Genomic DNA, 26080 nt, shown 5'->3' with positions numbered 1-26080 from the left:
TGAAACAAGGGGAATTTTTAAAACCGATTATAGTCTTTTGCTTTCTGAAAGACACTCAATCCATCAAATGCATTGAGTTCATTGCTACTAATAACTTTCGCAAAACATTTCATGGGGCGGGGATGTAATAGAATTCTAATTTATACCCCATATTCTTCCAGCTCTTCTCAGTGTGAAATGAAGATTTGGCTTAGGCCACCCCTATTAAGATTCAAGACTTGGAAGAGGATATGAACAAGGCCTCCCCAAATTCAAATATCCCAAGGATTTGAACTCATGAACTGAATATGGCTCATGTGGTAGTGATGTCTTGCCCCTGGTTGTCAACACTTTCTCTGCTCTTCATAGAACTCACAGGCAATGAGAGACAGAGAACTGAGAATAAGCGAAAGGACTTTTTGCACTTGCTTAAGGCAAAACCCATGCACACCCCTCCTTAAAGCAGATAACAGCAGGTAGGAGCCCATGGAATGAAAACCTATCTCCCTCCCTAGGCAACCACTCAGCAATTCATCTCTGAACCCAGAGGAGACACAAGGCATGCACTACCAAAGACAAATATAGGGTAATTTCCAGTGACTTTCATATGCAGTTTTATGAACAAATTCTGAATGATGCTACTGCCTCCAAAAGCTTTGGAATTTAAATGAAAAGTATTTAGGAGGTAGAAAAAGTTTCTGTAAAATATCTCACCTCTGGGATGACAGGAGTAGGCTTCTTTTTATCCATCTGTTTTGGCTTTAAAATCACTTTGTCGACTTCAAGCATCCCAATGGGTGTATTTGGTTTGAATTTGATCTGCTTTTTCTCAACTGTCATCAGGTCTATGGTATGGCTGGCAGGATTCAAACGGTGTTGTGCACAAAGGTATACCAGTAAGTCCATCATTGGTTTGCTGGAATAAAATGTTAATATGACTATAAATGGTTATTATATAATTTCCCCAAAGGTCATTAAGAAAGACTTGGTTGTGGTGGAGGTCTGGCTCTTGAAGACGCTCTTGCCTTGCTTGAACCAGAAGGCAATTATGTACAGGCAGCTCCCCATTTGCATGGGGGATGCGATCCAGGTCATTGCAGGTGTCAGCCTGCTCCACCCCCACTCTGCCCCCTCGCAGGCCAAAAGCAGTGCACGCGTCAGTGGTTGCACAAGCCTTCGTTGTGTGCAAAATTATCATTCGCTGTACAGTACATTTGAGAAGATGTAGGCACTCTCAAGACTACCATTTTTTTGCTCCATAAGACGCACCTATCCATGAGATGCACCTAGTTTTTAGATGGGGAAAGCAAGAAAAAAAATATTCTGCACAGAGCATGTAAGCGACTCTCGCTTTTCTTGCTTTAAAGCAAGCAAAGCGAGAGCCGCTTACATGGCTTCTCTCCCGCTTTGCGCAGCTCTCACTTTGCTTGCCCATTCCTCCTCCTGCCTCGCTGTAAAGCGCGGCGACTCCGGAGCAAGAAGAGGAGGAGGAGACACTGGGACAGGTGCTTTGCTTGCTTTACAGCGAGGCAGGAGGAGGGATGGGCAAGCAAAGTGAGCTGTGCGAAGCGGGACAGAAGCCATGTAAGCAGCTCTCGCTTTGCTTGCTCCCATCAGTCCCTCCTCCCAATTCACTGTGAAGCCAGCAGAGTCAGAGGCGCTGCGCAGCTCTCGCTGAAGCCAGCAGAGCAAGAGTGATAGCTGCGCAGTGGCTCTTGCTCTGCTGGCTTCACAGCGAGCAGCGGACGGGAGCCATGGCTTTGGCTGCAGAGGCATCTCTCAGCTCGCGACTGCAGCGGTAGCTGAGGGATCCCTCTGCCACCCAGTGCATTCACTCCATTTCCCCTTACTTTTTAGGAGGAAAAAAGTGTGTCTTATGGAGCGAAAAATACAATAATTTATTTCATTGGGATTCAGCAGCGTCTGTAAGGCAAAAGCCACTTTCAACACTGTCGAGAAATAGTGCGGCACAGAGATATCGAACACTTTCGTAAGATTAAAACCCTGCAGAATGTCTCAGCGACTGTAAAAAAACAAGCAACATTCCTACTCAAGTTTAATCTACCGCACAGTAACGTTCAGCATAGAAGCTTTAAAGTTGCTCTTGGGTCAACCCTGATAATGAATAACAGAGATTATGATGAAATAATTTTTCCACCTCCTAATTGGAACAGCTTACACAACGCCTCCCTCAATTATAAAAAAGGGCCTTGTTGAACGCAAGGCTCAACAAAACATTTTACCAAAAGACTACCAAACAGCCTAAGAGCCAAGAGTAACTTTAAAAAAGAAGAAAAAATATGCCTTCCACACTGCTTCCTCCCCTGTGACTGGTTGCTGTAGTGGGAATAGCAGGTCTCTTGACTACATTTCTGAAGGTTTATGGAGTTTGTGGCCCATTTGGCCTTGCACAGCAAGACAGTTCCACACTAGCCAATTGCAATAAACAGAACCGGTCTTCCTGAAATATTTTACCCAATCACTTACCGTAAACCTTATTTTTGTACGCAAGTATACAAAAGAGCAAATCGTATTATAAAATGAAACGATTCCCTCCTAAAACAGCTTCAGGAAGGACAGGGATGCAGAGACACAGCCCATTAAATAGTTAAGCACCGACTGGTGGTTACTTATTTAAAATGCTAGGACACATACCTAATTCCTGCTGGCTCATGAACAAGGACCACCCAGATATAACTAAAGACTAGTAAATACGCATGCAGCTTTTCTTTGCTGTTTTACAGTCTAGTGAAAACAAACTAGTACTTTTACTACTGCAAACCCTGTATCAATTCTTGTAAGTCTTACCATGCTGAACTTAAATGACCTGTACAAAGGCTCCACTTAGAAGGGCTCCCAAATCACAATTCTTTTAAAAAGCTAAATTTGCCAAAATACCCAAACAAAAATTTTTTTTTTTCCCTGCCCAAAAAGCTATGATTCAGATTATATTTTTATTTCAACTGCCTGAGCGGAATATCAGTGCAAGAAAACATTCAATTCAATTAAGTAATTGCTTCATGGGTCTAAAATTCAAGCGTGAAAACATCAGTCACCAAATCCTGTATTTTGCACCAAACCTTTTTTTCTATTTCAGCATCTATTCTGCAGTAAATACAAATTTTAAACTATTAACTGAAAAGAATGTTCCACCGGAATTGTAGCAGCCTGCCAATCATGTTTGCACATATTTTCAAGGGGGTTCCAGTATTTCAAATTAGGCCACATTTTGGAAAATTACTTACTGGGTCCTATTCCTAAGTAAAATTCTGAGGAAGAAACACAGACAGCCAAACCTAACTACAGCAGCGACATCTGCAAATTCACTGGCCAGGGATATGTGATAAATAGAATACCTGGCACCACACAGATCATTACTGAAAGATCTAATTTCCACTAAAGTTTTGGAGCAGGTAAGAAACAGCAAGGATGACTCGCATGATGCCTTCCCTTCTCCACACACTACACAAATGAAAGAATACCCTGCCCACCTTCCCAGAACTTTATTCAAGATGCTTTTCTTACGTAGCAGATGGCTTAAACAGCCATCATGTTTTACACCAATCTTCACAGGTTTTGCTGCAGATTTTAGCATCTAAAGAGTAATTTAGAGGTCCTTGAAGGGCCACACTCTAAAAAGGAAATTATCTGGGCAGATTTATAGGCAAGAAAATGTTTCTTTCACTTTTGTTGCTTATCGTTAATTATTACTGAGAACTGCCTCCGCTCCCCCCCCCCCCCCGGTTCTTTCAATTTTATCATTTTGGCCAATTTCCACAAACTAGAAAGAAGTGTGTATAAGCCCCCAAATGCTGTTTTTTAAAGGCTCCAGGGACCTGTGCAAACTTTGCCCTAGCTCACAGGAACACACAGCTCAAGGAAGCTCTTGACCAAGACTTGGGAGCAACAGAGCTGTGTATCAACCTGAGTTAAAGCTTAGGGCAAAGTTGCCTTACTCTCTGTAAGCCTTCTCTTTGGGCCATGTGACTGTGCCTCAACCCCACTCTCAGTCTTTCCTAGTCACGTGGAAGGAAGGTATTACATTTTCACTCAATCCAGCCAGAGAGTGTTTCCTAGAGTTTTGCCAGACAAGCTTAGCTTCCCTTTGCCTTGGCATTTCCCTGAGCTGTGCCCCACTGGATAGCTGAAGGGCTTCACTATTCCCCGAAGTCTTAAAAATCTGTCTTTGGGGACCTCTGGTTGAACTGCAATTAAGTTATCTAGGACAAAAAACGAAGGGAACAAGGTTCATTTAAACTAAAAAACAAAACAAATGTACATCGGCGCAAGATAACAAAATCATGCGGGCACCAACAGCTTGTTGGGTTTTTGGATCACAACATAGACATTATTGGATTTCCAGGTTCAACATCCAGGTTGAAATTAGTACGTGCTAAAGCACTTCTGCTGCAAAACAGCATGAATTCTTTCTTAAACGTACCTGCCATTAACAGTAGTAGACTTGATCACATCACCTGGGAGAACCACAGACAGCTCAATGTCTCTGTCGATTATGTTTTCTTTTTGCTCCATGGTGAAGTTAGTTAGTTCTGAATCATCAAAAGAAGAACAGTCAGTGATCCTTGTCTCAGATGGAGGACGAGGAGCTTTTGGCTTGGCTTTCCGTCTGAAATAGAACATAAATTTAATGCAATTAGGAAAAAGCGTATCAGCAGAACAGTACTGAACACTATAAGGAAGTGGGTAAAGGCTTCAGTGCTGGAGTCCTGGATGCAAGTGAGCTGTGCAGTTCCTGAGTTGTCTGCTAAATCCGAGGGAAACTCCCTGACCAAACTGAATTACCAGTACAGTGATCAAGCAATTCAAGGATTGTTTTGCAAAGCACCCCAAGGTTTCCTGAACAACTATGCTGGAATTGTCTCCCCCCCCCCCCCCCGCCATTAAGCTCTTTCCTCCTCCTGGTTCACACAATTGCCTTTTCTTTGCAAAGCTGCACTTTAAGAAGTCAAGTTTATCTAAGAGTCCAGATCCTGACTTATTGTATTTGGGAATTCTCATTTGAATGCACAGGACTGTGATAAGATGGAACAGATATTGGTCCTTCAGAGTTTCGCCAGTCTGATTCTGGACATCCCTTTGCAATCTTCCCACTTTTTGGAAGCAAGGACAACTGTGATTCAGATGGTTGAGATTATATATGAGACAGATATATTTAACCTTCTCCAAACTGCATAATCAAACAATGCAGTATTTTTAAATTTCTCTCTACCCCTTTAATGTTTGCTTTTCACAACATGTTACATGAAGATGGTAAGCTGAACATTACAGAAATATACTACAATCATATTAAAATCAGCTCTGCGTCACATATTTTAAAATGTACAGCACTGGACACAGACATTATAACATTTACTTAAACACACTGCCAAGTATCTTTAAAGTAGGTTGCACTATAAAATCTGGTAAAGGAACATGGGCGATACACAACTTAGTTTTGCTCAGGCTATAACCCTTCCATCTTGTAGTAAGCCATGGGGATGGGAACAGCTCTGCAACGGCAATGATTCTGGGGGCAGGGGCCTGATGGTGGTAAGACACAACATAGGGATAGTTAACACATATATGTGCTCCATTCAGTATACAGTAATTTGATAACTTTCAGCTGAACATGTGTATTACCAGCCCCAAAACGCACATACACACACAGTATTAAACACTGGCTCTGAGGCAATGCAAGATTATATTTGTGTCTAATCTGTGAAGTCTGCTTCATTTTCATGCAACTTCACTTAGCAGAATGTTAGAGCAAGCAAAAGTTAAGTAAACACCTGTGGGGGAGGGAGGGGAAACTGTTCTCAGAAAACACAACTATTAAGCAATTTAGCCTTGAAACTGAACAGCATGATGCACGTAGCAGGAGTGACCAGGTAAATATATGAATACAGCAGGAAATCATGTGTCATCTGTTTTGAAACGTAAGACTGGGTTAAGGCTGCAATTCTGAGGCAGCTTGGGGGGGGGGGGTTCAGAAGATAATTAAACTATCTCATCCAGTGTCCCTCAAGACTCATGTTGAGGGTTGAGAGCACTCTTGCGTTCATCTATTCCTTTTTTAAAAAAAATTACCCTTCCCCTCTCATTATTCCCAACCCCATATCGTAACCCCAAATAACTCAATGGGAGAAAATGATGATTGTCCCAGCCCATATCTGCATAGTATGTAAAAGGTAAAGGACCCCTAGACGGTTAAGTCCAGTCAAAAGGGACTATGGGTTTGCGGCGCTTATCTCGCTTTTTAGGCCGAGGGAGCCGACGTTTGTCCACATACAGCTTTCTGGGTCATGTGCCCAGCATGGTTAAACCGCTATTGGCACATGGAGAACCGTGACAAGTTCCACAGCACACATTTACCTTCCTGCTGCAGCAATACCTATTTGTCTACTTGCACTGGTGTTCTTTTGAACTGCTAGGCTGGCAGAAGCTGGGACAGAACAACGGGAGCTCACCCCGTCACACAGACTCAAATTGCTGACCTTCCGATCAGGCAAGCCTGAGAGGCTCGGTGGTTTAGACCACAGCACCACCCACTTAGTATGGACACCTGTGTGCACAGAGCATTCCGATACCCTTATGGCAGCCTTACTACTTGACGCACTGGCCCCCACAGGAGTGAAAGGATGTCCTACTGGACGTCGTCCCCATCAGTAAGTACTTCCAGTAACGTGGCATAGCAAAGAACTAAACTGGGTTCCAGAAGAGATTAAGGTGATTTCCATATATAAAGCCCAGGCTTCCACTCTCTCTCCTCCCTCCCTCAAACCGACTACTAGAATTTTCAAATTCATAGAAAAAAGGTGACGGAACCAGCAGGAAAACAAGTACGCTGCTGCACATATTTTATAACAGAGGTGGGGATCCAGTGGACCCCCCAGATGTTGATGGGATTTCAAGGACAGTATCCAACTGGCACATCTTAATGCAAGGATTTCTAATTGAGCAACAGAATGTCCCTCCCTCTTTGCCCCCATCACCTCAAATCTGCTCCCGAAATTTGGTGGAACCCCTAGAACAGATTTAGGGGGCACATGGGAGGGAGTGCAGGGGGAGAAGTTCCACTGCACAAATGAAACAAGTTACTCCAAGCTACTTCAGATACAATCCCAAGTACCTTCAGTCCCAGCCAGCATGGCTAATGGTCAAGGATGACCTACAGAATCTAGCAGCAATCCAGAGAGCCACAGGTTAGCCTACTCTGCTTTACAGAATGAAGATGTCAATAATATTTATCTTCCTTCTGGAACTGGGTGCAAGAAAGAGTGTGAGTAGACAACTGAAAGGAAACAAGTGAGAACAAGACTGCATGGATGTGTGGTGTTTCTTCAGTCTGTGTTGTCCACCGCTAAGAGCTGTGCCTTGCACAGACTGCATAATTGACGTGCAACACAAAGCTCATCTTGATTCAGAAAGCTCTGAAAAGAAAACTTTCAAACCACAAACAGAATACAGTAGTGAGTTATGTGAAACTTCAGTGTTTATATTTAGAAACGTAATTCTAAAAGGAGTGTGGGAAAACAAATGAATGGTGCTTGGGAGAAGAAGAAAAAAACCAAACAACTGGGCAATTCATAGCATTCTGAAGACGGTTTTTCCAAATTCAGTCCTTAGTTTATTTCTTAAATTTAAAAAATGCCAATTTATGAAAATAATGAATCATTATCACACAACTGTCAACATGGTATGTGCTCTGATCATCATCCACCTACATCTTGGCTCTGAGTCCTGGAAGACTTGCTCCGTGTCTTACAGGTCTTTTCCCACCTGGCCTGGGAGGGAGGCCCTGACTGACTCCAGCTACAAAAGCTGAAGCTGCTGAACAGACTCTTGGGTTAGGGTATTGCTAGGGCTTTTGGTTGGGAGTGTGGTTGTTCCTGTTTTTGATATTGATTTTTTTTGTATCTTTATTTTAGATCTTATTATGATTTATATGGAAACTGTTTAATTTGGTTGTGTACTTTTAAATGCTTTATAATTTATTGTTTATGGCTACTTTTGCTGTGTTTGTAGTCGCAAGCCACCTTGAGCGTGGTTTTAACTACGGAAAGGCAGCGTACAAAAGTAAAACTCAGTGAGTTTTTTGTGATCTTAACACTATACCATGAGCTCCATTAGGAAAAGGCGCATAAGAGGCCCACTGGATCAGACCAAAGATTCATCTAGTTCATTATCTTCTTTCTCACAATGGTTAGTCATTGGGTATTTTGAAAGCATTTACTGAATATTTGGAAGGAGGGATGCCATTTCTTTGTTTTTTCTCCAGACACTATTTTTAGAAAGGCAAAAATTGTAAATATTTATGTAAAGTTCCCAGAGCCTTGAGGCAGAGAAGGGCATAAAGCTAAAAAAATAATAATGCATAATATTAAAGATGCACAACCACAGCCTGGAGTGCCTCATGGGAATTTCTCTCTTTAGAACTTCAATGTAAACAAAGTAAACAGGAGAACTATAGACTTATATGTGTGTGTGTGTGTATGTATGTATGTATGTATGTATGAACGGAGAATTTAGGAAGGATTGGGGGAGTTCTAATCCCTGAGATTAGACCTTTGCTTTAAAAGAAGAGTATGGGGGTTTTTTGCCTTAAAAGGAAGTTGCAACTTTCTCCAACCTTGTAGAATGGGTGGATTGGGGCAAAGCTACAACAAACTGGATGAGGGACCAGGAAGTAAGCTATTTCCCACCTCTACTGTTTCTCCCCCTCCTCTCACATTCAGCCAAGCACTGCCCTCCCCTCTCTGATACAGTGTCAGGTGTTTCTGGTCACCCAATGAATTTCTGCGTGAGCAGGATCTGGCAAATGCTGCATGACAAATGGATACCTGTGGTCTTGGGATAGGAAAGCAATCTCCTGCTCTTATTGATTACCGACATACAAACTCTGCAATTTCCTTCCCCCCTGCTTGCTTTCTGCCAATTCCGACCTATTCCATGCGATAAAATAAAACCGAAACTGAATACTTAAGGATTTCTAAAATAAATTTTAAAAACAGGTGTGCATGCGCAAACGCACACACATATCACTTTCTATGAAATTTGAATCTTTCGTATTGGAAGCACATTTCATAGTTCAACCATGCATTGTGTAAAGAAGTACTTCGTTTTTTCCGTCCCAAATCTTCCAATGTTCAGCTTCATTGGATTGCTCCAGGTTCTAGTATTATGAGTAAGCAATAAAGTAAACCACAGTAAAGGACTGTGTTATTCCTCTCTTGTAAATGACTAACAAGTTCCATTGATTATGGGATAGCGTGTGCCCTTTTTTTAATTTTTTACTTCCAGCCAAGGAAAACCTTTTCCTCTAATCCTGAAGGAACCCCTGGACTCTCCGGGAAGGTCTGTAAAAGACTCCTCGTCTGAAACACCGGGAAGCCCCTGCAAATCAGTGCAGACATCAGAGAGATAGATGTACCACTGGTCTAACTCTGTATGAAGGAGTTTCCTATGCAGCTATGCATCAAGTATTTCCCTTAAATAGCTTTCATACATTTGAAGGGAAGAGGGATTGGCCCCGTAAAGCACGATAATTAAGCTGATAATTTAACAGAATGCTGGAAAACCCTTTTTTGTACCACACTGAAACCAGAAGCCAGCTCCGCCAGTTGCTCTCTGCTTCTTTCTAAGCAATTGGCACTGACCCCTCCACAGATCTGATAATATGACCTTTGGACAGCAGCAGTCCTGGAAACAGAAACGCTTTTCAGCTGGCTCCAAGTCCAAATGACATTTTCTTACTTCAAAAGGCCAAAAAAGCATACTTTGAGCAGCAGGTTAAAGCCAAATCTGTCACAGATATTCATGCTTTCAGCCAGGGTCGTTATGGCACCTAAGGAAAGTGTGTCAGACCCTGCAATAACTTGAAAAAAAATATCCACTGTGTAAGCCTTTGTTGCCCGATTCCATAGCTGAAGTGAGCCACTAACAGTGAGGCTCCGACTGTTAGCATCTCGGCCATTTAATTAAAAGGCTCCTGCAGTTTTTAAAACACACTTGAACTTCTGCAGTGTTGCATGACTGCAGATCAATCAACATACTGTATTTTTTGCTCTATAAGACTCACTTTTTCCCTCCTAAAAAGTAAGGGGAAATGTGTGTGCGTCTTATGGAGTGAATGCAGGCTGCGCAGCTATCCCAGAAGCCAGAACAGCAAGAGGGATTGCTGCTTTCACTGCACAGCGATCCTTCTTGCTGTTCTGGCTTCTGAGATTCAGAATAATTTTTTCTTGTTTTCCTCCTCCAAAAACTAGGTGCGTCTTGTGGTCTGGTGCGTCTTATAGAGCGAAAAATACGGTACATACTAACAGCAAACGCGTTCTCCAACTAGCTATCATTATGCAGCTAAAACAGCACCATCCACGCACAAGAGGGAGGTTATCAGCAGGTTTCTTGGAACCAAAGCATTTGCAGAAATAGAAAAACTTTAGCGGGGTGGGGGCTTAACGGGCAGGACCCCTGAAAGATAACCCAATGGGGATCCAGCAGACTTAGAAGGGAGGAATAATAGAATCACTATAGCTAATTGTTGAGCTGGAAGGGACCTTAAGGGTCATCTAGCCCAACTCCCTGCAACGCAGGAATCTCAACTAAAGCATCCATGGATGGAATGGAATAGCCTCAGAAAGGTCATAGCTAGCTAGCTGGCAAGCAGGCAGGCAGGAACTCAGAACAGGAGCATTTACGTGCTGCAACATTTTCTTGCAAGCCCCACGTGTAGCCCAGCAAAGAAAAAAAGCTGCAGTCAATCCCAGGAGAGAACTAAGAAAACACTGGGTTAAATAAATCCTGCCTGTGGCAGTCCCAATCTGGACTGACACCACAGCCCAGCAGTTGCCAGGGGTGTTATATAGCTATGAGAATGGGGGTCCCAATCATAGCATTCAAAATTATATCTACTGGCATCAATCCTAGTTTGACCCTAAATGTACCTTTCACTAAGGAAAACAAGGAATGAAATTAGACTGCCACCAGAAAAGCAAGGAAAGGAAAAGAAACAAGCTAACAGGCGGTAGGAATTTCTTTTCTATACAAAATACTTTTAATCTTTTAAATCAGTTTGTTAGATCTCGCTTTGTTGAATCAGCGGCATTATCCAAATAAATAAGTACAGGCGGATTTATTTGGTGTAAACAGGAGTTCAGAATTACAAGCTTCTCTTTCTTGCACTTTCAAGATAAAGCAGAAATAAACATGGCAACAATAAAAAAAAGTCATGGTTCCATGCATAAATTTCTGTTTTATTAATATTAAGGGATAATAGTGAAAAATATTGAGTGTCGTTTGAAGGGAATTGCATGCCAGCAATATGGGGAGCTTTGCAATTTAAACGATTGCCTGGCCCCTTTGCAGTCAGCTGAATAAGCTGGAAAGATTAGGGAATCAGCTGAGGTGTAAGGCTGAAGACACAAGGGGGGGGGGGGGGATCAGAGACAGACCAATGTACACCCTCACAAGCAACGCATCCAGGTAGCGATACATTTGGGAATGTCTGTGCTATTTTAGCTTTTCTGCTTCCTGCATGACAGACATGCTGGCTGCTTCAGGAAACACCCCGACAAGGCAAACAGGAAGTGAGTGGCACCAACACCAGTGTGAGAAGAACAAGTCATCTGCCTGTCATCTGCAATATTTTACTTACACTGAGTGAGACAGCACTTAGCAGAGAATGCAGGAAACTTGCCTTAGAAAAGTTTATAAACGAAGACAATTGGCATGCACACACAGTTTCAGCTGCAGGAGGGTTCGGGAGAAGAAAACCAGCAATGTTTATATTTGCTGGCGTTTAAAGATTTGATACCCAGTTTATTTAGCAATATCCCTTGAAATACACCAGCAGTGTTCTACTGAAATTTAATGTGTGGTGCACAGTAGTTCTGTGCTTGCACAGAAGCTTGCAGTAGATGTAAGCTGTGCTGTGGCCTTAAAGAGACAAAAGGAACATAATGCTGGGGAGGTGGGGAGATGATAAATTATTTATATAAGCTGCAATGCCAGGGGCATAGATTCAGGAAACGTTAAGCACTTTTAAACCCCATTTATTTTCGCACATGTGTGGGTTTTTCCTGTTAAAATCAATAGTAATCCAGGGTACTCAACTTTAACTAGATTGTGCCCAAGACTTCTACCACAGCCTGAAATTTTTAGTGCATACATTTTATTTCAAGGATTTATATCCTACACTTCAATAAATTCCCAGTACAATGTAAAATACAATGAAAATGAGAATATTAAAATTACACAGTTTAGAGGAGCAGCACAACAGCAGGACAAATATATATTTAAAAGCCCAGGTCAGATTAAAATGTCTGGAATTTGTTTTAAAAGGTTCTTGCCTGACAATGAAATATTAAAATGAAAATGAAATTTCCTAAAGAGAGTATTCTACAGTCTACTACCACGAGAAAGAAGTTTGTTCCCCAAGTAGTCAGACACCAAACCAACAGCTGCTAGGGCACCAATAGAAACGGCTTCCGCTGTATATCTTAAACTTCTGAAGGCAAGTGGACCTACCACTTCCACCCCAATGCTGATAAGTCTAGCTATGGGCATCATAATCTATGGCACGGTATCCCCTGTCATTCATCTAAACCAAAAGTTCCGAATACAAAACCATTTTGCAGATACCTTCAGATAACATTGCTTTAAAAGACACTATCTCACTAAGCACTGCTGCAGGAAATAGTCGATTTTGCACATGTCTAAACGAAGTTACTTTATCAAAGATTTCAATCTGTTTTAGAAAGCAAGCAACCGACCACTCAATTTGTACCAAATAGAATGATGGTACAGCTGCTAACATCCATTTCTAACTCAAGTCATGGGGGTGGGGTCCATTTTACAAACTACAGTGGTACCTCGGGTTAAGAACTTAATTCATTCCGGAGGTCCGTTCTTAACCTGAAACTGTTCGAAGCACCACTTTAGTTAATGGGGCCTCCCGCTGCCACTGCGCCTCCGCTGCACAATTTCTGTTCTCATCCTGAAGCAAAGTTCTTAACCTGAGGTAATATTTCTGGGTTAGCGGAGTCTAACCTGAAGCGTATGTAACCCGAGGTACCACTGTATGTGCCACAAAATCTGACCAACCATTAAATGAAACGGAAGAGAATCCTTCGCATGCCTATGTGGAGGGTAAAACTTTCTTCTGATTGTACATGTATAGGATCGGGCTGTGTGTTTCAGCTTCCTTGGAAATTAAAAGTATAAGGCACAGAGACAGATAGGAGGGTAGCAAATATACCGGGTAGCAGGTGAAGAAAGAGGTGCTATCCAGATAGGGTTGCCATCCATCCCTAGAAAAACGTGACTGTCCTCCCCCCCCTTTTTTTTTTTTTGGAGAACAGTATCCCCCTGTCCTGTATGAACTTCACGTATTCAAGCTCCTCTTCTTCAAAACTGCACAGGAGACGTTGGGTTTGGTGGGAGGAGAGCCGAGAGTGAGAGCAAGAGTTATCGTGGGATGTGGGTAGAGGTTGGGGTGGGACCAACTGCGGTTGGAAAATGTCAAGGTTTTTTTTTGTTTTTACAAGTTTTATGCCAATCATGTTGAAAAAGCCTCTTCTAGGTGACTTTTGTAATTTTACAGAGTAGCAAAAATTGCACAAGTATAAACTATGCACCTGTTTTCATCACAAACCAAGGAGTGCGTATAATACAAATGAAACGGAGCACTTGTCTCTGCAAATGTGGGAAATGAGTTCCCTTTCCTCAAGCTCCCTAAGCAGGAAAAGTTACTACATCCCACAAGCTGCCACTGTGTTAACTACTACCTAGCAAGGCAAGCACCCTTTGATCTTATCCAACACATCCCTGACAAACAGCAAACAATGCTGTGACCTTGTAACAGAGCAGCATTACCCACCTTAGCAATAAAATAAAATAATCCATACTATATGTGCAATGTTACAATCCTTTAAAGTCTGATTCTTGAGGTGAAGATATCAAACTGTGTTCCAAAGAAATTTACCAGGAGTTCCCAAGTTACTAATACCTATTTATTAGGTAAAGGTAATGGGACCCCTGCCACGTGACCCGGAAGTGTCTTCGGACAGCGCTGGCCCTTGGCCTCTTTGAGTGAGATGGGCGCACAACCCTAGAGTCTGTCAAGACTGGCCCGTACAGGCAGGGGTACCTTTACCTTTTTAATGGGACCCCTGACCATTAGGTCCAGTCATGACCGACTCTGGGGTTGCGGCGCTCATCTCGCTTTATTGGCCGAGGGAGCCGGCGTACAGCTTCTGGGTCATGTGGCCAGCATGACTAAGCCGCTTCTGGCGAACCAGAGCAGGACACGGAAATGCCGTTTACCTTCCCGCCGGAGCGGTACCTATTTATCTACAGTGGTGCCTCGCAAGACAAAATTAATTCGTTCCGCGAGTCTCTTCGTCTAGCGGTTTTTTCGTCTTGCGAAGCAACCCTATTAGCGGCTTAGCGCTATTAGAGGTTTAGCGGCTATTAGCGGCTATTAGCGGCTTAAGGGATTAGCGGATTAGCTGCTAAAAGGCTATTAGCGGTTTAGCGGCTTAGAAAAAGGGGGTGGGGAGCAAAAAGAAATCTCAAGACTCGCAAGACATTTTCGTCTTGCGAAGCAAGCCCATAGGGAAATTCGTCCTGCGAAGCGCATCAAAAAATGGAAAACCCTTTCGTCTAGCGGGTTTTCCGTCTTGCGAGGCATTCGTCTTGTGGGGCACCACTGTACTTGCACTTTGACATGCTTTCGAACTGCTAGGTTGGCAGGTGCAGGGACTGAGCAACGGGAGCTCACCCCGTCGTGGGGATTTGAACCACAGACCTTCTGAGTCCTAGGCTCTGTGGTTTAACCCACAGCAACACCCGTGTCCCTACCTGTTTATTAGATGACTAATAATGGCCAAAAAATGCCCTTCAAAGGAGAACTCACTCACCAATGCTAGTTTTGGTAAGCAACGTACTGTAGGGTACAGTCTAATTTAGCCGAGGCTGATGGTAAGACCCTCATAGGCATTGATGCATTTACAGCAAGTAATAATAATAATAATAATAATAATAATAATAATAATAATGTATTATTTATACCCCGCCCATCTGGCTCGGTTTCCCCAGCCACAAGTGGTTCATACATACTAGAATTTAAATAAATAAGCCTCCTGGATTTCAAACCTGTGCTTCTCTTTCAAATATGGGCTTCTCTTTATGTAGCAATTGCACTGTTCTCTTCGTTTTCGTGGCAAGGTTAGTGTGTGTTTGGGGTTATTATTGTTGTATTAATTACATCACATCTACACCTAGCCAGACAGACATGTCTCTTATATGATGCTAAATGATGTGTTTTGTTAGGATCAGAAAAAGCAGGAGAGCAGTAATGGTCTCAGTGGCAAAATCAGAAGAGTAACCAAATGTTGAGAAGACATCTCTGCTAGTAATGAATAAGGGATTGAGTGCGCACATTGTTGTATTTTGTTGTTGCTTTTTGGCAGTCCGAAGCCAAAATCATGTGACTAATCACTGATTAACATATTGCCCAGCCAAAGGAATGTACAGCACAGCCAATGAAAGTACTGTGGCGTGATTTTTACAGACACAGGTTTTCTCTTGGATTTACATCCATGTCTTTTCAGCTATGTGGCCATTTAGAGTTGTGATTCATTGTGTTCCTTCTCACCTGAGGAAGATAACAAAGGTGAACTAGGAATCTGTGTTGTAATTTGATGGCCACAGATTTCAACCAGAACTTGAATACCTTCTTCATCTCTACCTCTCCTACCTGTTTTAACACAATAAATGGAAATCCAAGCAAGGGAAATGAGCCAGTGTGTTGGACAGAGGTAGCAGGAAAAGTGGTTTCAGGATTACACTGGTTCAACATGTAAAGTAAAGGTAAAAGAATCCTGGACAGTTAAGTCCACTCTGGGGTGCAGTATTCATCCCGCTTTTCAGGCTGAGGGAGCCAGTGTTTGTCCACAGACAGCTTTTCAGGTCATGTGGTCAGCATGACTAAACCGATACTGGCACACGAAGACCGTGACAAGTTCCAGGGTGCATGGAAGCGCCATTTACCTTCCCACCGTAGAGGTACCTATTCATCTACTTGCACTGGTATGCTTTCAAACTGCTAGGTTGGCAGAAGCTGGGACAGAGCAACGTGAGCTCACCCCACTGCATGGATTTGAACTGCTGACTTTCTGATTGGCAAGCCCAAGAGACTCAGTGGTTTAGACCAGGCTTCCTCAAACTCTGCCCTCCAGATGTTTTGAGACTACAATTCCCATCATCCCTGACCACTGGTCCTGCTAGCTAGGGATCATGGGAGTTGTAGGCCAAAAACATCTGGAGGGCCAAGTTTGAGAAAGCCTGGTTTAGACCACAGCGCCACCCGCGACCCATCTGGTTCCGCATGTACCCATAAATGCCAATGCATCTGTGGTGGCTTTGCTGCTCAGTTTATACATTACAACAGTGGCAGGCTTTATCCCATGGTACTGGGATAAAGGAAACAGAATCATCTGGAGGAAAAAGAATTGTACAGGAAGGCCCACAATGATTTGCCTGGCCTGCATAGGGCTGTGCCTTTAAAACTTTCCATCAGGACAGTAAAGCCACAGAAAACCAGTTTCCAGACCACTGCTGTAACACATAACCGTCACATTTCCAAAACTGACAGAAGACTGGCAGAGAGAACTACTTTGCTTACAGCAGTTGGTTCAATATATATATATATATATATGTTTGTGTGCCTGAAGTTGCTCCCCAATGTTTGCAAACATGCCATTTGGATTTATGTGCATGAGCAGAACCTGAAATTACGCACACCACAGCAAATACCTTTTAGTGTGTTCTGAGTGATTGTTTGCAAAATGACTTTTAAATTTTTGGCTTTTAAATTTTTCTGGTGGTGGGTGGGGAGATGAACAAAACGTGTCCATTTACGAAGATACATCACTTTAGTGAAAGGAAGCAGAACGTGATGCCTAAAATACAAGAACCAAGCCCTGTTTTGCAACCATTCTATACCTCCTATATCTTCACGAAAGTCATGTGAGATAGCTTCTGCTGATACCTGATGACTGGTCCAAGTTGAGAAGTGAAAAACCATAAATTACGTAAGTGAGTTTAAAATGTGAGGCTGTACACGTTGAGGAGATGCTGAACTTAGTGCAGACACCTGATCAGCAGAGCTCTCAGCAGCCCTGAACTCCTGAGCTCAAGCGATCTGCCAGCCTCAGCCTCTAAGAGGAGCTGGATTGCAGGCATAAGCCACTGGTTCTTTTGGAGATATCCAAACCGAGACTCACAGCTGCAGCTTTGAAATAAACCTTTCTTTCTTTTTTAACTTCTCCACCCATTGCCCCTTGTCATTTGGCTAAGAGGGACAGCATTTTGGACTTTTGTTCCAGTAACCGGGAGGGAGTGGGAGAGAAAGAGACAGAGAAAGAAATATGATAGCGAATTAGTGCTTGCGATAAACAAACAAACAAAAAAAGGAGTTAAATGTAGGAATCAAGGCATGGAGTGTTGGGAGGGGTGTTTGCTTTCCTGGCTTTGTGTGTGTGTTTAATTTCACATGTCTCGCAACCACCTGCTGCCGCAATTCATCATAATTATTATATTGCTTTAAGAGTTATTCGGGATTATCTTTGGTTTGCAGATACCACTAGGAATGCAATGCAATACAGTGCCCATCTCTGTGTTGAAATTATTGCTCAAGATGTTAGAAAGAATGCTAGCAACACTGCCTTTGCTCCAACAGCCCTGTCACTAGCAGGCCAGCAACTTGCAAGAAAGAGCTGGTTTGCCCAAGATGTGCACAACTGTACTTACTACGTGGTTACAAACCAGACAATGGAAGAAAGGGGAATGCTAAGCTTCTCCACCTGAAGTGATCAACTCTCCCAAACAAGGCATCTACCAGTCTCCTGGCATCCTTGCCGGCCTGACACACAGAAGACAGGTTCCTTGCAGGATGGTGATTCTCTGACAGGCAACACACTCCAGAGTACAAGGCTGTCTCATGGACTCTTGGTGACTAAAGGAGGCCAGCATCCCATGCAACTTTGGCAAATGTGTGTGTTCTGGGGTGTATGTGTGTAATGTCTCCACTAAGAATGGGGGAAAGGACACCCCTTTTGGAGAAAATCTGATACACTCTCTACTTTCTACTTCTAGAAAGTAGAATCATAGAATTGGAAGGAGGGTTGTCTAGTCCAACCCCCAGTAATGCAGGAATCCTTTGCCCAACGTGGGGCTGGAACCCACAACCCTGAAATTAAAGAGCCTCATGTTCTACCAACCAAGCTATCTTATTCTCACCGCAGTGGTAAAGCTGTGTCTGGACAGCACCATTTTAGTCATGGTCTCGCATGAGTAAATGCTCCTTCATATGAAAAGAAAAAGAAAGCCCTTATTGCCTATAACCCTCAACAAGGCTATTAATGCAAAAATAAGTAAATATGTTGTAAAGTGCAAGTATCCTCATCCAGTACAGCCCCACCAACAGTTCTGCTACATCTTTTCCAGAAATACTTTGTGAATTGCTGGCTTATAAATATTATTGGGTGCCAAGAGGTCTAACAATCAGAGTTGGGGGTCAAATCGTGCCTCGGGAAGCCAGCTATTAACAGGATGCCTCTGAGAACATGCTCAGTAGGAATATTCAGCACTCCTCATACATACTAAGGTCCTTTCACTTCGTTCTCACCCATCCCAGAAAAGAAAGCCTTTAGTCTTCTCAGCAACCTCAATTATTTTGTATGTAATATTAAGGGAAGGGACACATTTTGTTGTTGCTAAAACAGCTGAGAGTCCAAAATCCCTACCCAAACTACTAAATTCCACTGGAAGATTCCAATCAACCTTCAGCTTGCCCTCATATAATAATGCATGTTGCTTAATATTAATTTTTGAAATGTAGCAGAAAGTTATTTTTACCCCACATTTGTTCTATGGACTTTCTAATACTATGACGTTACTAATAAGGAAGGCAGAGAGAGAGAGAGAGAGAGAGAGAGAGAGAGAGAGAGAGAGAGTTACACACACTGTTTTCTTGGCCATACCTTATTGCTACTATAAATTGGGTCAGATAATAGTTCTTAACCGATATTAGCTATTGATTGTTATGTATTGATTTCAACAGGCTCAATAATAAAGGAAGAACCACTGTAATATCTCTGAAAATAAGCAAATATTAAAATCCTAAGACTGACTTAACAAATTCCAGTATGCTCCAGAAGCTTTTGCTAATGGATTTTTATTCAAACATTAACAAACAAACAAACAAACAAACACATGTTAATCTAGCAAAGGTCACAAGCAAAATCAGTATTCAGGTTGAAGAAGCTCAAAAGAATGCACTTACAGCCTATTCCTATGCATTTTTCATTCAAAATCTAAGTCTCACTATACTCCGTGGGAGTTACTTCTAGGGACGTATTTGCAGGGCTGCAATCTTAATGCCAGAAAACTATGCAAAAATTTGCGCAGTATTTTTCTGCTTTGTTACAGGCCTCGAAGGCAGAAAGCGCCAATCTATCTTCCAAACCCTTACATATTTACTCTTCTACTTGTAAGAATTTTAAAGTTTGGAAATACAGAAACTGCATTAAGCAGTCAATGGTAAAAAGCACTCCCCCCATACACACTCCCGCCCTCAGACCCCTCTATACTCTTAATGTCTCTAGCTGCATGCCGCAGGTAAGCAACATAACTAGACTTACCTCAGGTATTTTTCCAGCAGTAGGTGCCTCACCAGCAGCCGTTCTGGTGCATGGCTCTGAAGTCAGCTCCAAGCATGGAATACAAAGAGCACTTTTACTCTCCTCTTAGTACATGGAAGGGGCGGGAGGGAAAACACGGTTCAAAGTCCTATTTAAACAGAACATTACAAGCCGCTTCCTAAGTTGCCGGTAGCTCTTATCCCAGTTCTTCTCCCCATGTTTACAGCTACGCCTGTGGAACAACCCATGGAAATGCCTCCAAAAGGGACACAATCTCCTCCCAAATTCTGTTTTCTCTTCCTTTCTGGAGAAGAGAAAGAATGCTTCCCCAATAACAGAAAGTGTGCGTGGAAGTTGCCAGTATTTATTCCCTGCCTCTAAGGAGGCACGAATAAGCCACGCCCACTTGCTTCTAAAATCCCTGTAGAAAAAGAGGAAGGCAAAAAGAGGGGGAAAGTTCCTTCAATTCGACAAGCCAGCACCTCTGAAGCAGCTGAAAGCTATGTAAAGTGTTGGAAAGCCCATCCCCATCAGAGTAGAGACTCACCTGTTTCTAAACTTAGTCTCCAGGCAAGGAAGGTGATAGATTAAATAGTGTGTGCTGCATCTGAAGACATTTAATGGCAAGCTGCTATCAAAAGGGTTGGTTTATTATCCTGCGTCTCGTTCATTTTCAATCAAAATGGAAATATCTTAGGTGATTTTGGAATCGTGCCCTATTCTGTTTGGGGTTTTCTTTTTAGTTCTGGAGGTAGTGTTGCATTTCAGTGTGTTAATTTGTCGGTTTAAATTTGTGTATATTGTTATGTGAATAGTTTATTCACACTTTGGTACACCGATATGAGAACTTTTGAAGTAAAGTTTTGAATAAATAAAAGTTTTGAATAAATAAAACAAATAACGTTTCAATAAGCCATCTAAAACACAAAAGGGGGGGAGAGAACATATCCTCCAACGATGCAGAACATTTCACAGAAGAGGAATATGAAGTGGAGCGATTGTTTATTCCTATCAATTACTAATTGCTAAGTCAACTAGCATTCAAGGTGATATGCAGAAGATACACCAAAAATATAACATTATCAGTTAAAACCCACAATAAAATACATACAAAATGTAAGTCTAAGACAGATTTGATGTTCAAAATTACAATGATAGGAAGTGGGAACCCCCAATATTACCGCATCCCAACCCCAAACCGAAATATTTCTGCTCAGGACTCCGTCTACCAGGAAATTAAAGTTTTAAAATACTATTTAGGGCTTGTGGAGTAGGGGAAGTTTCAGCAGAGAAAAGGGACACCGTCTCCTTTTCTGGTCCCCTAAAATGTTCCTGCATTGTACTATACAGTGGTACCTTGGGTTAAGAACTTCATTCGTTCTGGAGGTCCGTTCTTAACCTGAAACTTACTTAACCTGAGGTACCACTTTAGCTAATGGGGCCTTCTGCTGCTGCCATGTGGCCATCGTGCAATTTTTGTTCTGATCCTGAAGCAAAGTTCTTAACCCGAAGTACTATTTCTGGGTTAGCAGATCTGTAACCTGAAGCGTCTGTAACTCGAGGTACCACTGTACTAGATCATGACTAAACAACCTGTTCCCCTCTAAATGTTGGGCTGCAACTCTCATAATCTCTGACCACTGGCCATACTGGCTGGGGCTGATGCTTGTTGAGAGTCCAGCAACTTAAGAAGAGCAGCATGTTGGACACATGGGCAATGCATGAGTTAAAAGGAGATTCCATATCGCACCTCCCATCATATCACATACACAAAACATCTCTGATGATGTCCACATATCATAGCGCAGATCATAGCGCACCCTGTGTTTCAGGCATCGACCATTAACCCTGAGATTGAGTCACAAAGTCCCCCGTCTCCTATCACCGATCATCTGCACATCAAGGATAAGGAGAGTTCCAAAAACACTATTGGACTTTCAGCCCTCTAACTTGGTGCAACTCAATAGACAGAAAGGCAGGCACAAAACTGCACAAGTCCTCCAGTGACTAATGCTTCAGTCAAACATCAAGGAGTGTCATGTGTCTCATGGCATCACTGGGTTTAGGTGTGGAATGACAGGTGGAGATGGATGAAGTGGGGGGGGAATGGAGGGGGGGGGGCTATATTCAAGGAACAGAGGCAGGAGGAGACAGGTACTTTCTTCTCCCAGGATATGGTTGCTCTGGACGGGGAAGCAGAACTCCCATCTCCACTCTTCTCTCCCAGGGAGAGAGGAGAATCAATGGAATCCAAGGAGAGCATCAACCAACTGCTGGGGGCAAAGGGATGGAGTCAGAGCTGGCCACCCAGCATTTGGTGCTGCTGTCATTGGGGAAAGATCTACCCTCTGCGTGACACAGTGTGCATCTGCATGCTCAACTTTCTCACAAAGCAAAGGAGTCTCGTGAGGAAGCTTGCCTTGCCTATCGAAGCTTGGCGGGTGGGTATGCCAACCCATTGGGACAACTCCAATTCTTTTACTGCCTTGCCCCAGACTCAAACTTAGGCCACTGCTTCTAGCCTGGCTACTTAGCCTGGCTAGTCTTTCCTTTCCTGTCAACCAGCCCAAGTCTGCTGTGACTCACACCAGCTGCTGAGACGGCACCTTTACTGCGCCTCAATCATCCTTGTTCTTAAGTAACAAACTCAGTCATCATTGTGGTATGAGCAACAGCCAATATAAGCAGTAAAGGAAGAAACAACCGGCCTGTCATCTTTTTAACATGTCTTCTTGAAACAAACACAAATAATTCCACAGAAAGTTATATTCAAAGTTTCAGCAATGTAATATGTAAATTAACTGAGGAAAAAAGGAATATTGAAGTTTGGGGATGTAGTACAAAATTAGCAGCTTCAATTTATCATATTTTGTCTCCCCGCTCCCACCCCTTTTCATCAAAAGAAGGGAGAGGCTTGAAACATACAGACTTAGTAAGACCTACCCATGGGGAATGTATTGACTCTGAAACAAAGACACACGCCTGATACAAAAGTAGTCTAATTGTACAGAACTCTACACCCAAGTTATTTTAAGAATCGGTCTTTGTTAAAAAATTGTTGCAACTTGGGTGTTTCTCTGGCAAAGTCATTTTTAGATATGTTGAGATTCTTGATAAATTATGACATCAGTGTGCTTTAAAAATCATAGCATTTGAAGACTGAGCATCTAAATTTAGACGGGGGGGAAACACTCAGTAAAGTTTAGCCCAGCATTCATTTATATTATTTGCTTAATTTTTTTTTAGAATACAGTGATACCTTGGTTTTTGAACGTCTCCACCGATGAACATTTCGGTTTTCAAATGCCGTAAACCCGGAAGTAAATGCTTTGGTTTTTGAATGCGCCTCAGAAGTCAAACATGAAACGCAGATTCCATATTGAATTTTACATTTTGAGACTTCCGTATTGAGTTTTCCATTTTTGAGCGTTTTGGAACTTGAACGGTTTTCCAGAACGGATTACTTTCGAAAAGTGAGATACCACTATATAATGAATTCATTAAAATTAAACTAATTTAACCACCAGCCGCGTTCACTATTTATTCATTATGGCTTGAATGAACATAGAACTAAAATCCCTGGACTAAAGTTGCTTCCAAATGGGGGGCTCCTAGTGCTACCCAAAACTTGTTCATCCACTGCAAGCAGAATTACAACTGATTTTTCATGCAATCAGGATTACTGTGCTTTTTATTACAGGAATATGATAGCATAATAAGAAAAAAATGCATTATACTGCTATTGTGTTAACTGCATTTTTTAATGAAAACAAGGCATACCATACCATAATGCTAACTGCATGATCACACAATATTGTTAATTTTTGAAAATGAATTTAGAAACTTTCTGGTCACTGCTCAAACGGGAGCAACCAGAAATGATTTTTTAAAAAATATATATTTAAAATAATGATGATAATAATAATAATATCATCATAGCATTATGGTGGCATAGCACTGCAGGTCTTTCATTAAAATAGCCAGCAAAGTGTTCTAGTAACCCAAAACGGGGTCATAAAACGACAAGGTTATAATGAATGTGTGCTAAGTCATTGTATGTTCACTTTTCTAATGTATCACTGACCGTGTCAAAACCCCATCCTTTTAAAATGCCAAAAGATTAGCACTAAAGGCACCTAAACCTGTAGAGATGCACTATTCTCCTGTTCTGGAAAGTGATGAGCGTTTCTGTAGCCTAAGAAAAGACAAAATAACCACAGGGAAAATACAGGACGACAATGAAGCTGGTGTTTTCTAGGTACTCCATGAAGAGAGAGTGAACAAAGAATCGCAGTTCTGAACACCTAATGTGGAAGCACTTTAAATAAGTCTGCAATCCTACACACAGACAGATGCCTAAGAGCAAGAACCACTGATTTAAAAGGAACTTATTTTTAAGTAAGCACACATGCAGTTATGCTGCCAGTTTTCCAGCTGTTCTTAATGTTCCTTTCAAAGTGTAAAAGATACATAAAGCTCAATTTGTATTATTGAAAAACTAAGAAACATCACATAAAAGCAGCCAGTAGCATTTTTAAAAGCAGTCTCAGCAAGTTAAATTAATCCAAATATAAAACGAGCAAATCAGACTTCAGCATTGGGGAATATTAGAATACATTTATTTGCAGTTCACAGCTATAATCCAGGCAGGCAGTTATGAACCTCTAAATCCCACGGCTGAATCATGGACTGCAGCCCACGGCTGAGATGTCTGCAATATGATATTTAAAATATCCACAACCAATAAAGAATGACTAAGATTTTGTGTTTTTAAAGCAGAGCTTCAAAGGTTGCAAAATAAATAATACAAAAACCAGCCAACACTTTGAATATCAAGTTTCTTTTGTCATGTAAACATAAACTCACCTCAAGTATGGTTACAAGATAGCATTAAGCCATTACAAAGAATAGATTAAACAGAGACACTGACAACTATCGATACTGACTATATAAACTTCATAACCTGTGATAGCAGACCTCTCCAGCTACTAGGATATACAGTATACTCACATAAATCAATCTGCATTATCAACACTAGCTTTAAAACACTGGAATTTTAGTGTACCCAATCTTCTTAATGCAGAATGCCTCTTTCTTCCTTTGTTTTTTTACAAGTTAAATATATTTATCACAATGCACTGAATGTTCAGCTTACCCCAAACTCGACACATGTTGATTCTTCAACACCACCTCAATATAAACCCCTAAAGCATACATATAGATGAACCGACCATCTCGCCTCATCCATTGCTCTTCAGCTAATTACATCATTAAGCCTTCCTATTTATAATCCCACTGCTGGACCAAAACAACCTAGATAACACATTTACAGATTTGGATCGTCAGTAATCCTGACACGTCTGCTTCAGCTAATTCCAGAAACTGCATTAAGCAGCCTAAATATTTTCTGGTAGCTCATACAGAATAAAACAAATCAGAGCAACCTGATGGGTTGCAATTGAAAGTTTAAAACATTGGGAACTGCTAGTAATGGAAAGATCTACTTCCTGCTACAGAAACCTCTACTTGGATGAGATTAAGGCATCTAAATACCTTGACAATAGCATCGAAGTAGCCCATGTATCCCTGTGCTGAAGGAATCTGAGTGTTCAATCAACTGCTTCTACTGTTGGAGATTTTTCTTGGAACCAACAGGCGCTGGGTACAAAAAGAAGCACCGTGAACAAAGGTGTATTGAGCAGGCAGGAGGCACAAAATACCAAAGAGATACCAACCCAGGAAAGGCTTTTGGAAACAAATGCATTCAATCATCCCTTTACTCAGGCGAGTAAACTGGGACAGAACTTATGCATGTGGATGCAGATGTTCCCAATTTCAATTCTGGGTACCTCTATTAAAAGAACAAACAGGAGGGGGTAGGCATTAGAAAGGTGAAATGGAATAAAGGCCTGGAATCATAAAGCAATTTCAAATATTTGCAGCATTGTTAAAAGACACCACCTTTTGTTTCAAACTTAACTCGGAATCATCTCAGATATTTCTACCTCGGGGAGCTGTTTATTAAAAAGTTCTCCCATGAAAAAAATCTCACTCGTTAGGAGGGGGAAAATTTGCCACCCCGGAAGAGGGGTATGATTTGCAAACAGGAATACCGCCCCTAAAAGCGTTCAGCATCTCAACCAGGGCTAACGCTTGAACCAGTCCTCTGCATAGCTGGAAGCCTGTGCAGGGAGTTGGCTTGATGGACATGGAGATGGATGCTGTTCCAAGCTCACAGAACAAAATACTGGAAATCAAGAGTGAGAGTAGAGGACCAAGGCGACTGCAAGCATATGAGCCTGTGCAGAGAGCACAAGGCAGGAAATGGGGGGAAGAAAAAGTCAAGGGTGGATGAAAGCCCTTAAATGTTGGCTTTAAAGTAGATGTGAAGCAGCAAA

The 26080-nt window shown here is 42.0% G+C and overlaps 1 protein-coding gene across 10 annotated transcripts in view; it reads right to left on the bottom strand.

The window, feature by feature from the left end:
• Positions 1-26080, bottom strand: part of COBLL1 (cordon-bleu WH2 repeat protein like 1) — an 83886-nt gene that overhangs the window by 22356 nt on the left and 35450 nt on the right. For 8 of the 10 annotated variants that reach the window (XM_083405963.1, XM_083405970.1, XM_083405969.1 and 5 more), the window contains exons 2-3: positions 4421-4606; positions 694-895 (exon numbers count right to left, since the gene is read on the bottom strand). In XM_083405963.1, coding sequence (XP_083262089.1) covers positions 694-895; positions 4421-4606 — 388 coding nt within the window. Of the gene's footprint in view, positions 1-693; positions 896-4420; positions 4607-19682; positions 20019-26080 lie in introns of those variants that run through there. The other 2 variants (XM_083405967.1, XM_083405962.1) reach the window with 1 other exon arrangement.

This window comes from Podarcis tiliguerta, assembly GCF_965153285.1.
Source record: "Podarcis tiliguerta genome assembly, chromosome: 1".
In the NCBI taxonomy this organism is placed as follows: domain Eukaryota; kingdom Metazoa; phylum Chordata; class Lepidosauria; order Squamata; family Lacertidae; genus Podarcis; species Podarcis tiliguerta.
The sequence above is the reverse complement of the archived record's forward strand: the minus strand, read 5'-3'. Positions and strand labels throughout refer to the sequence as shown.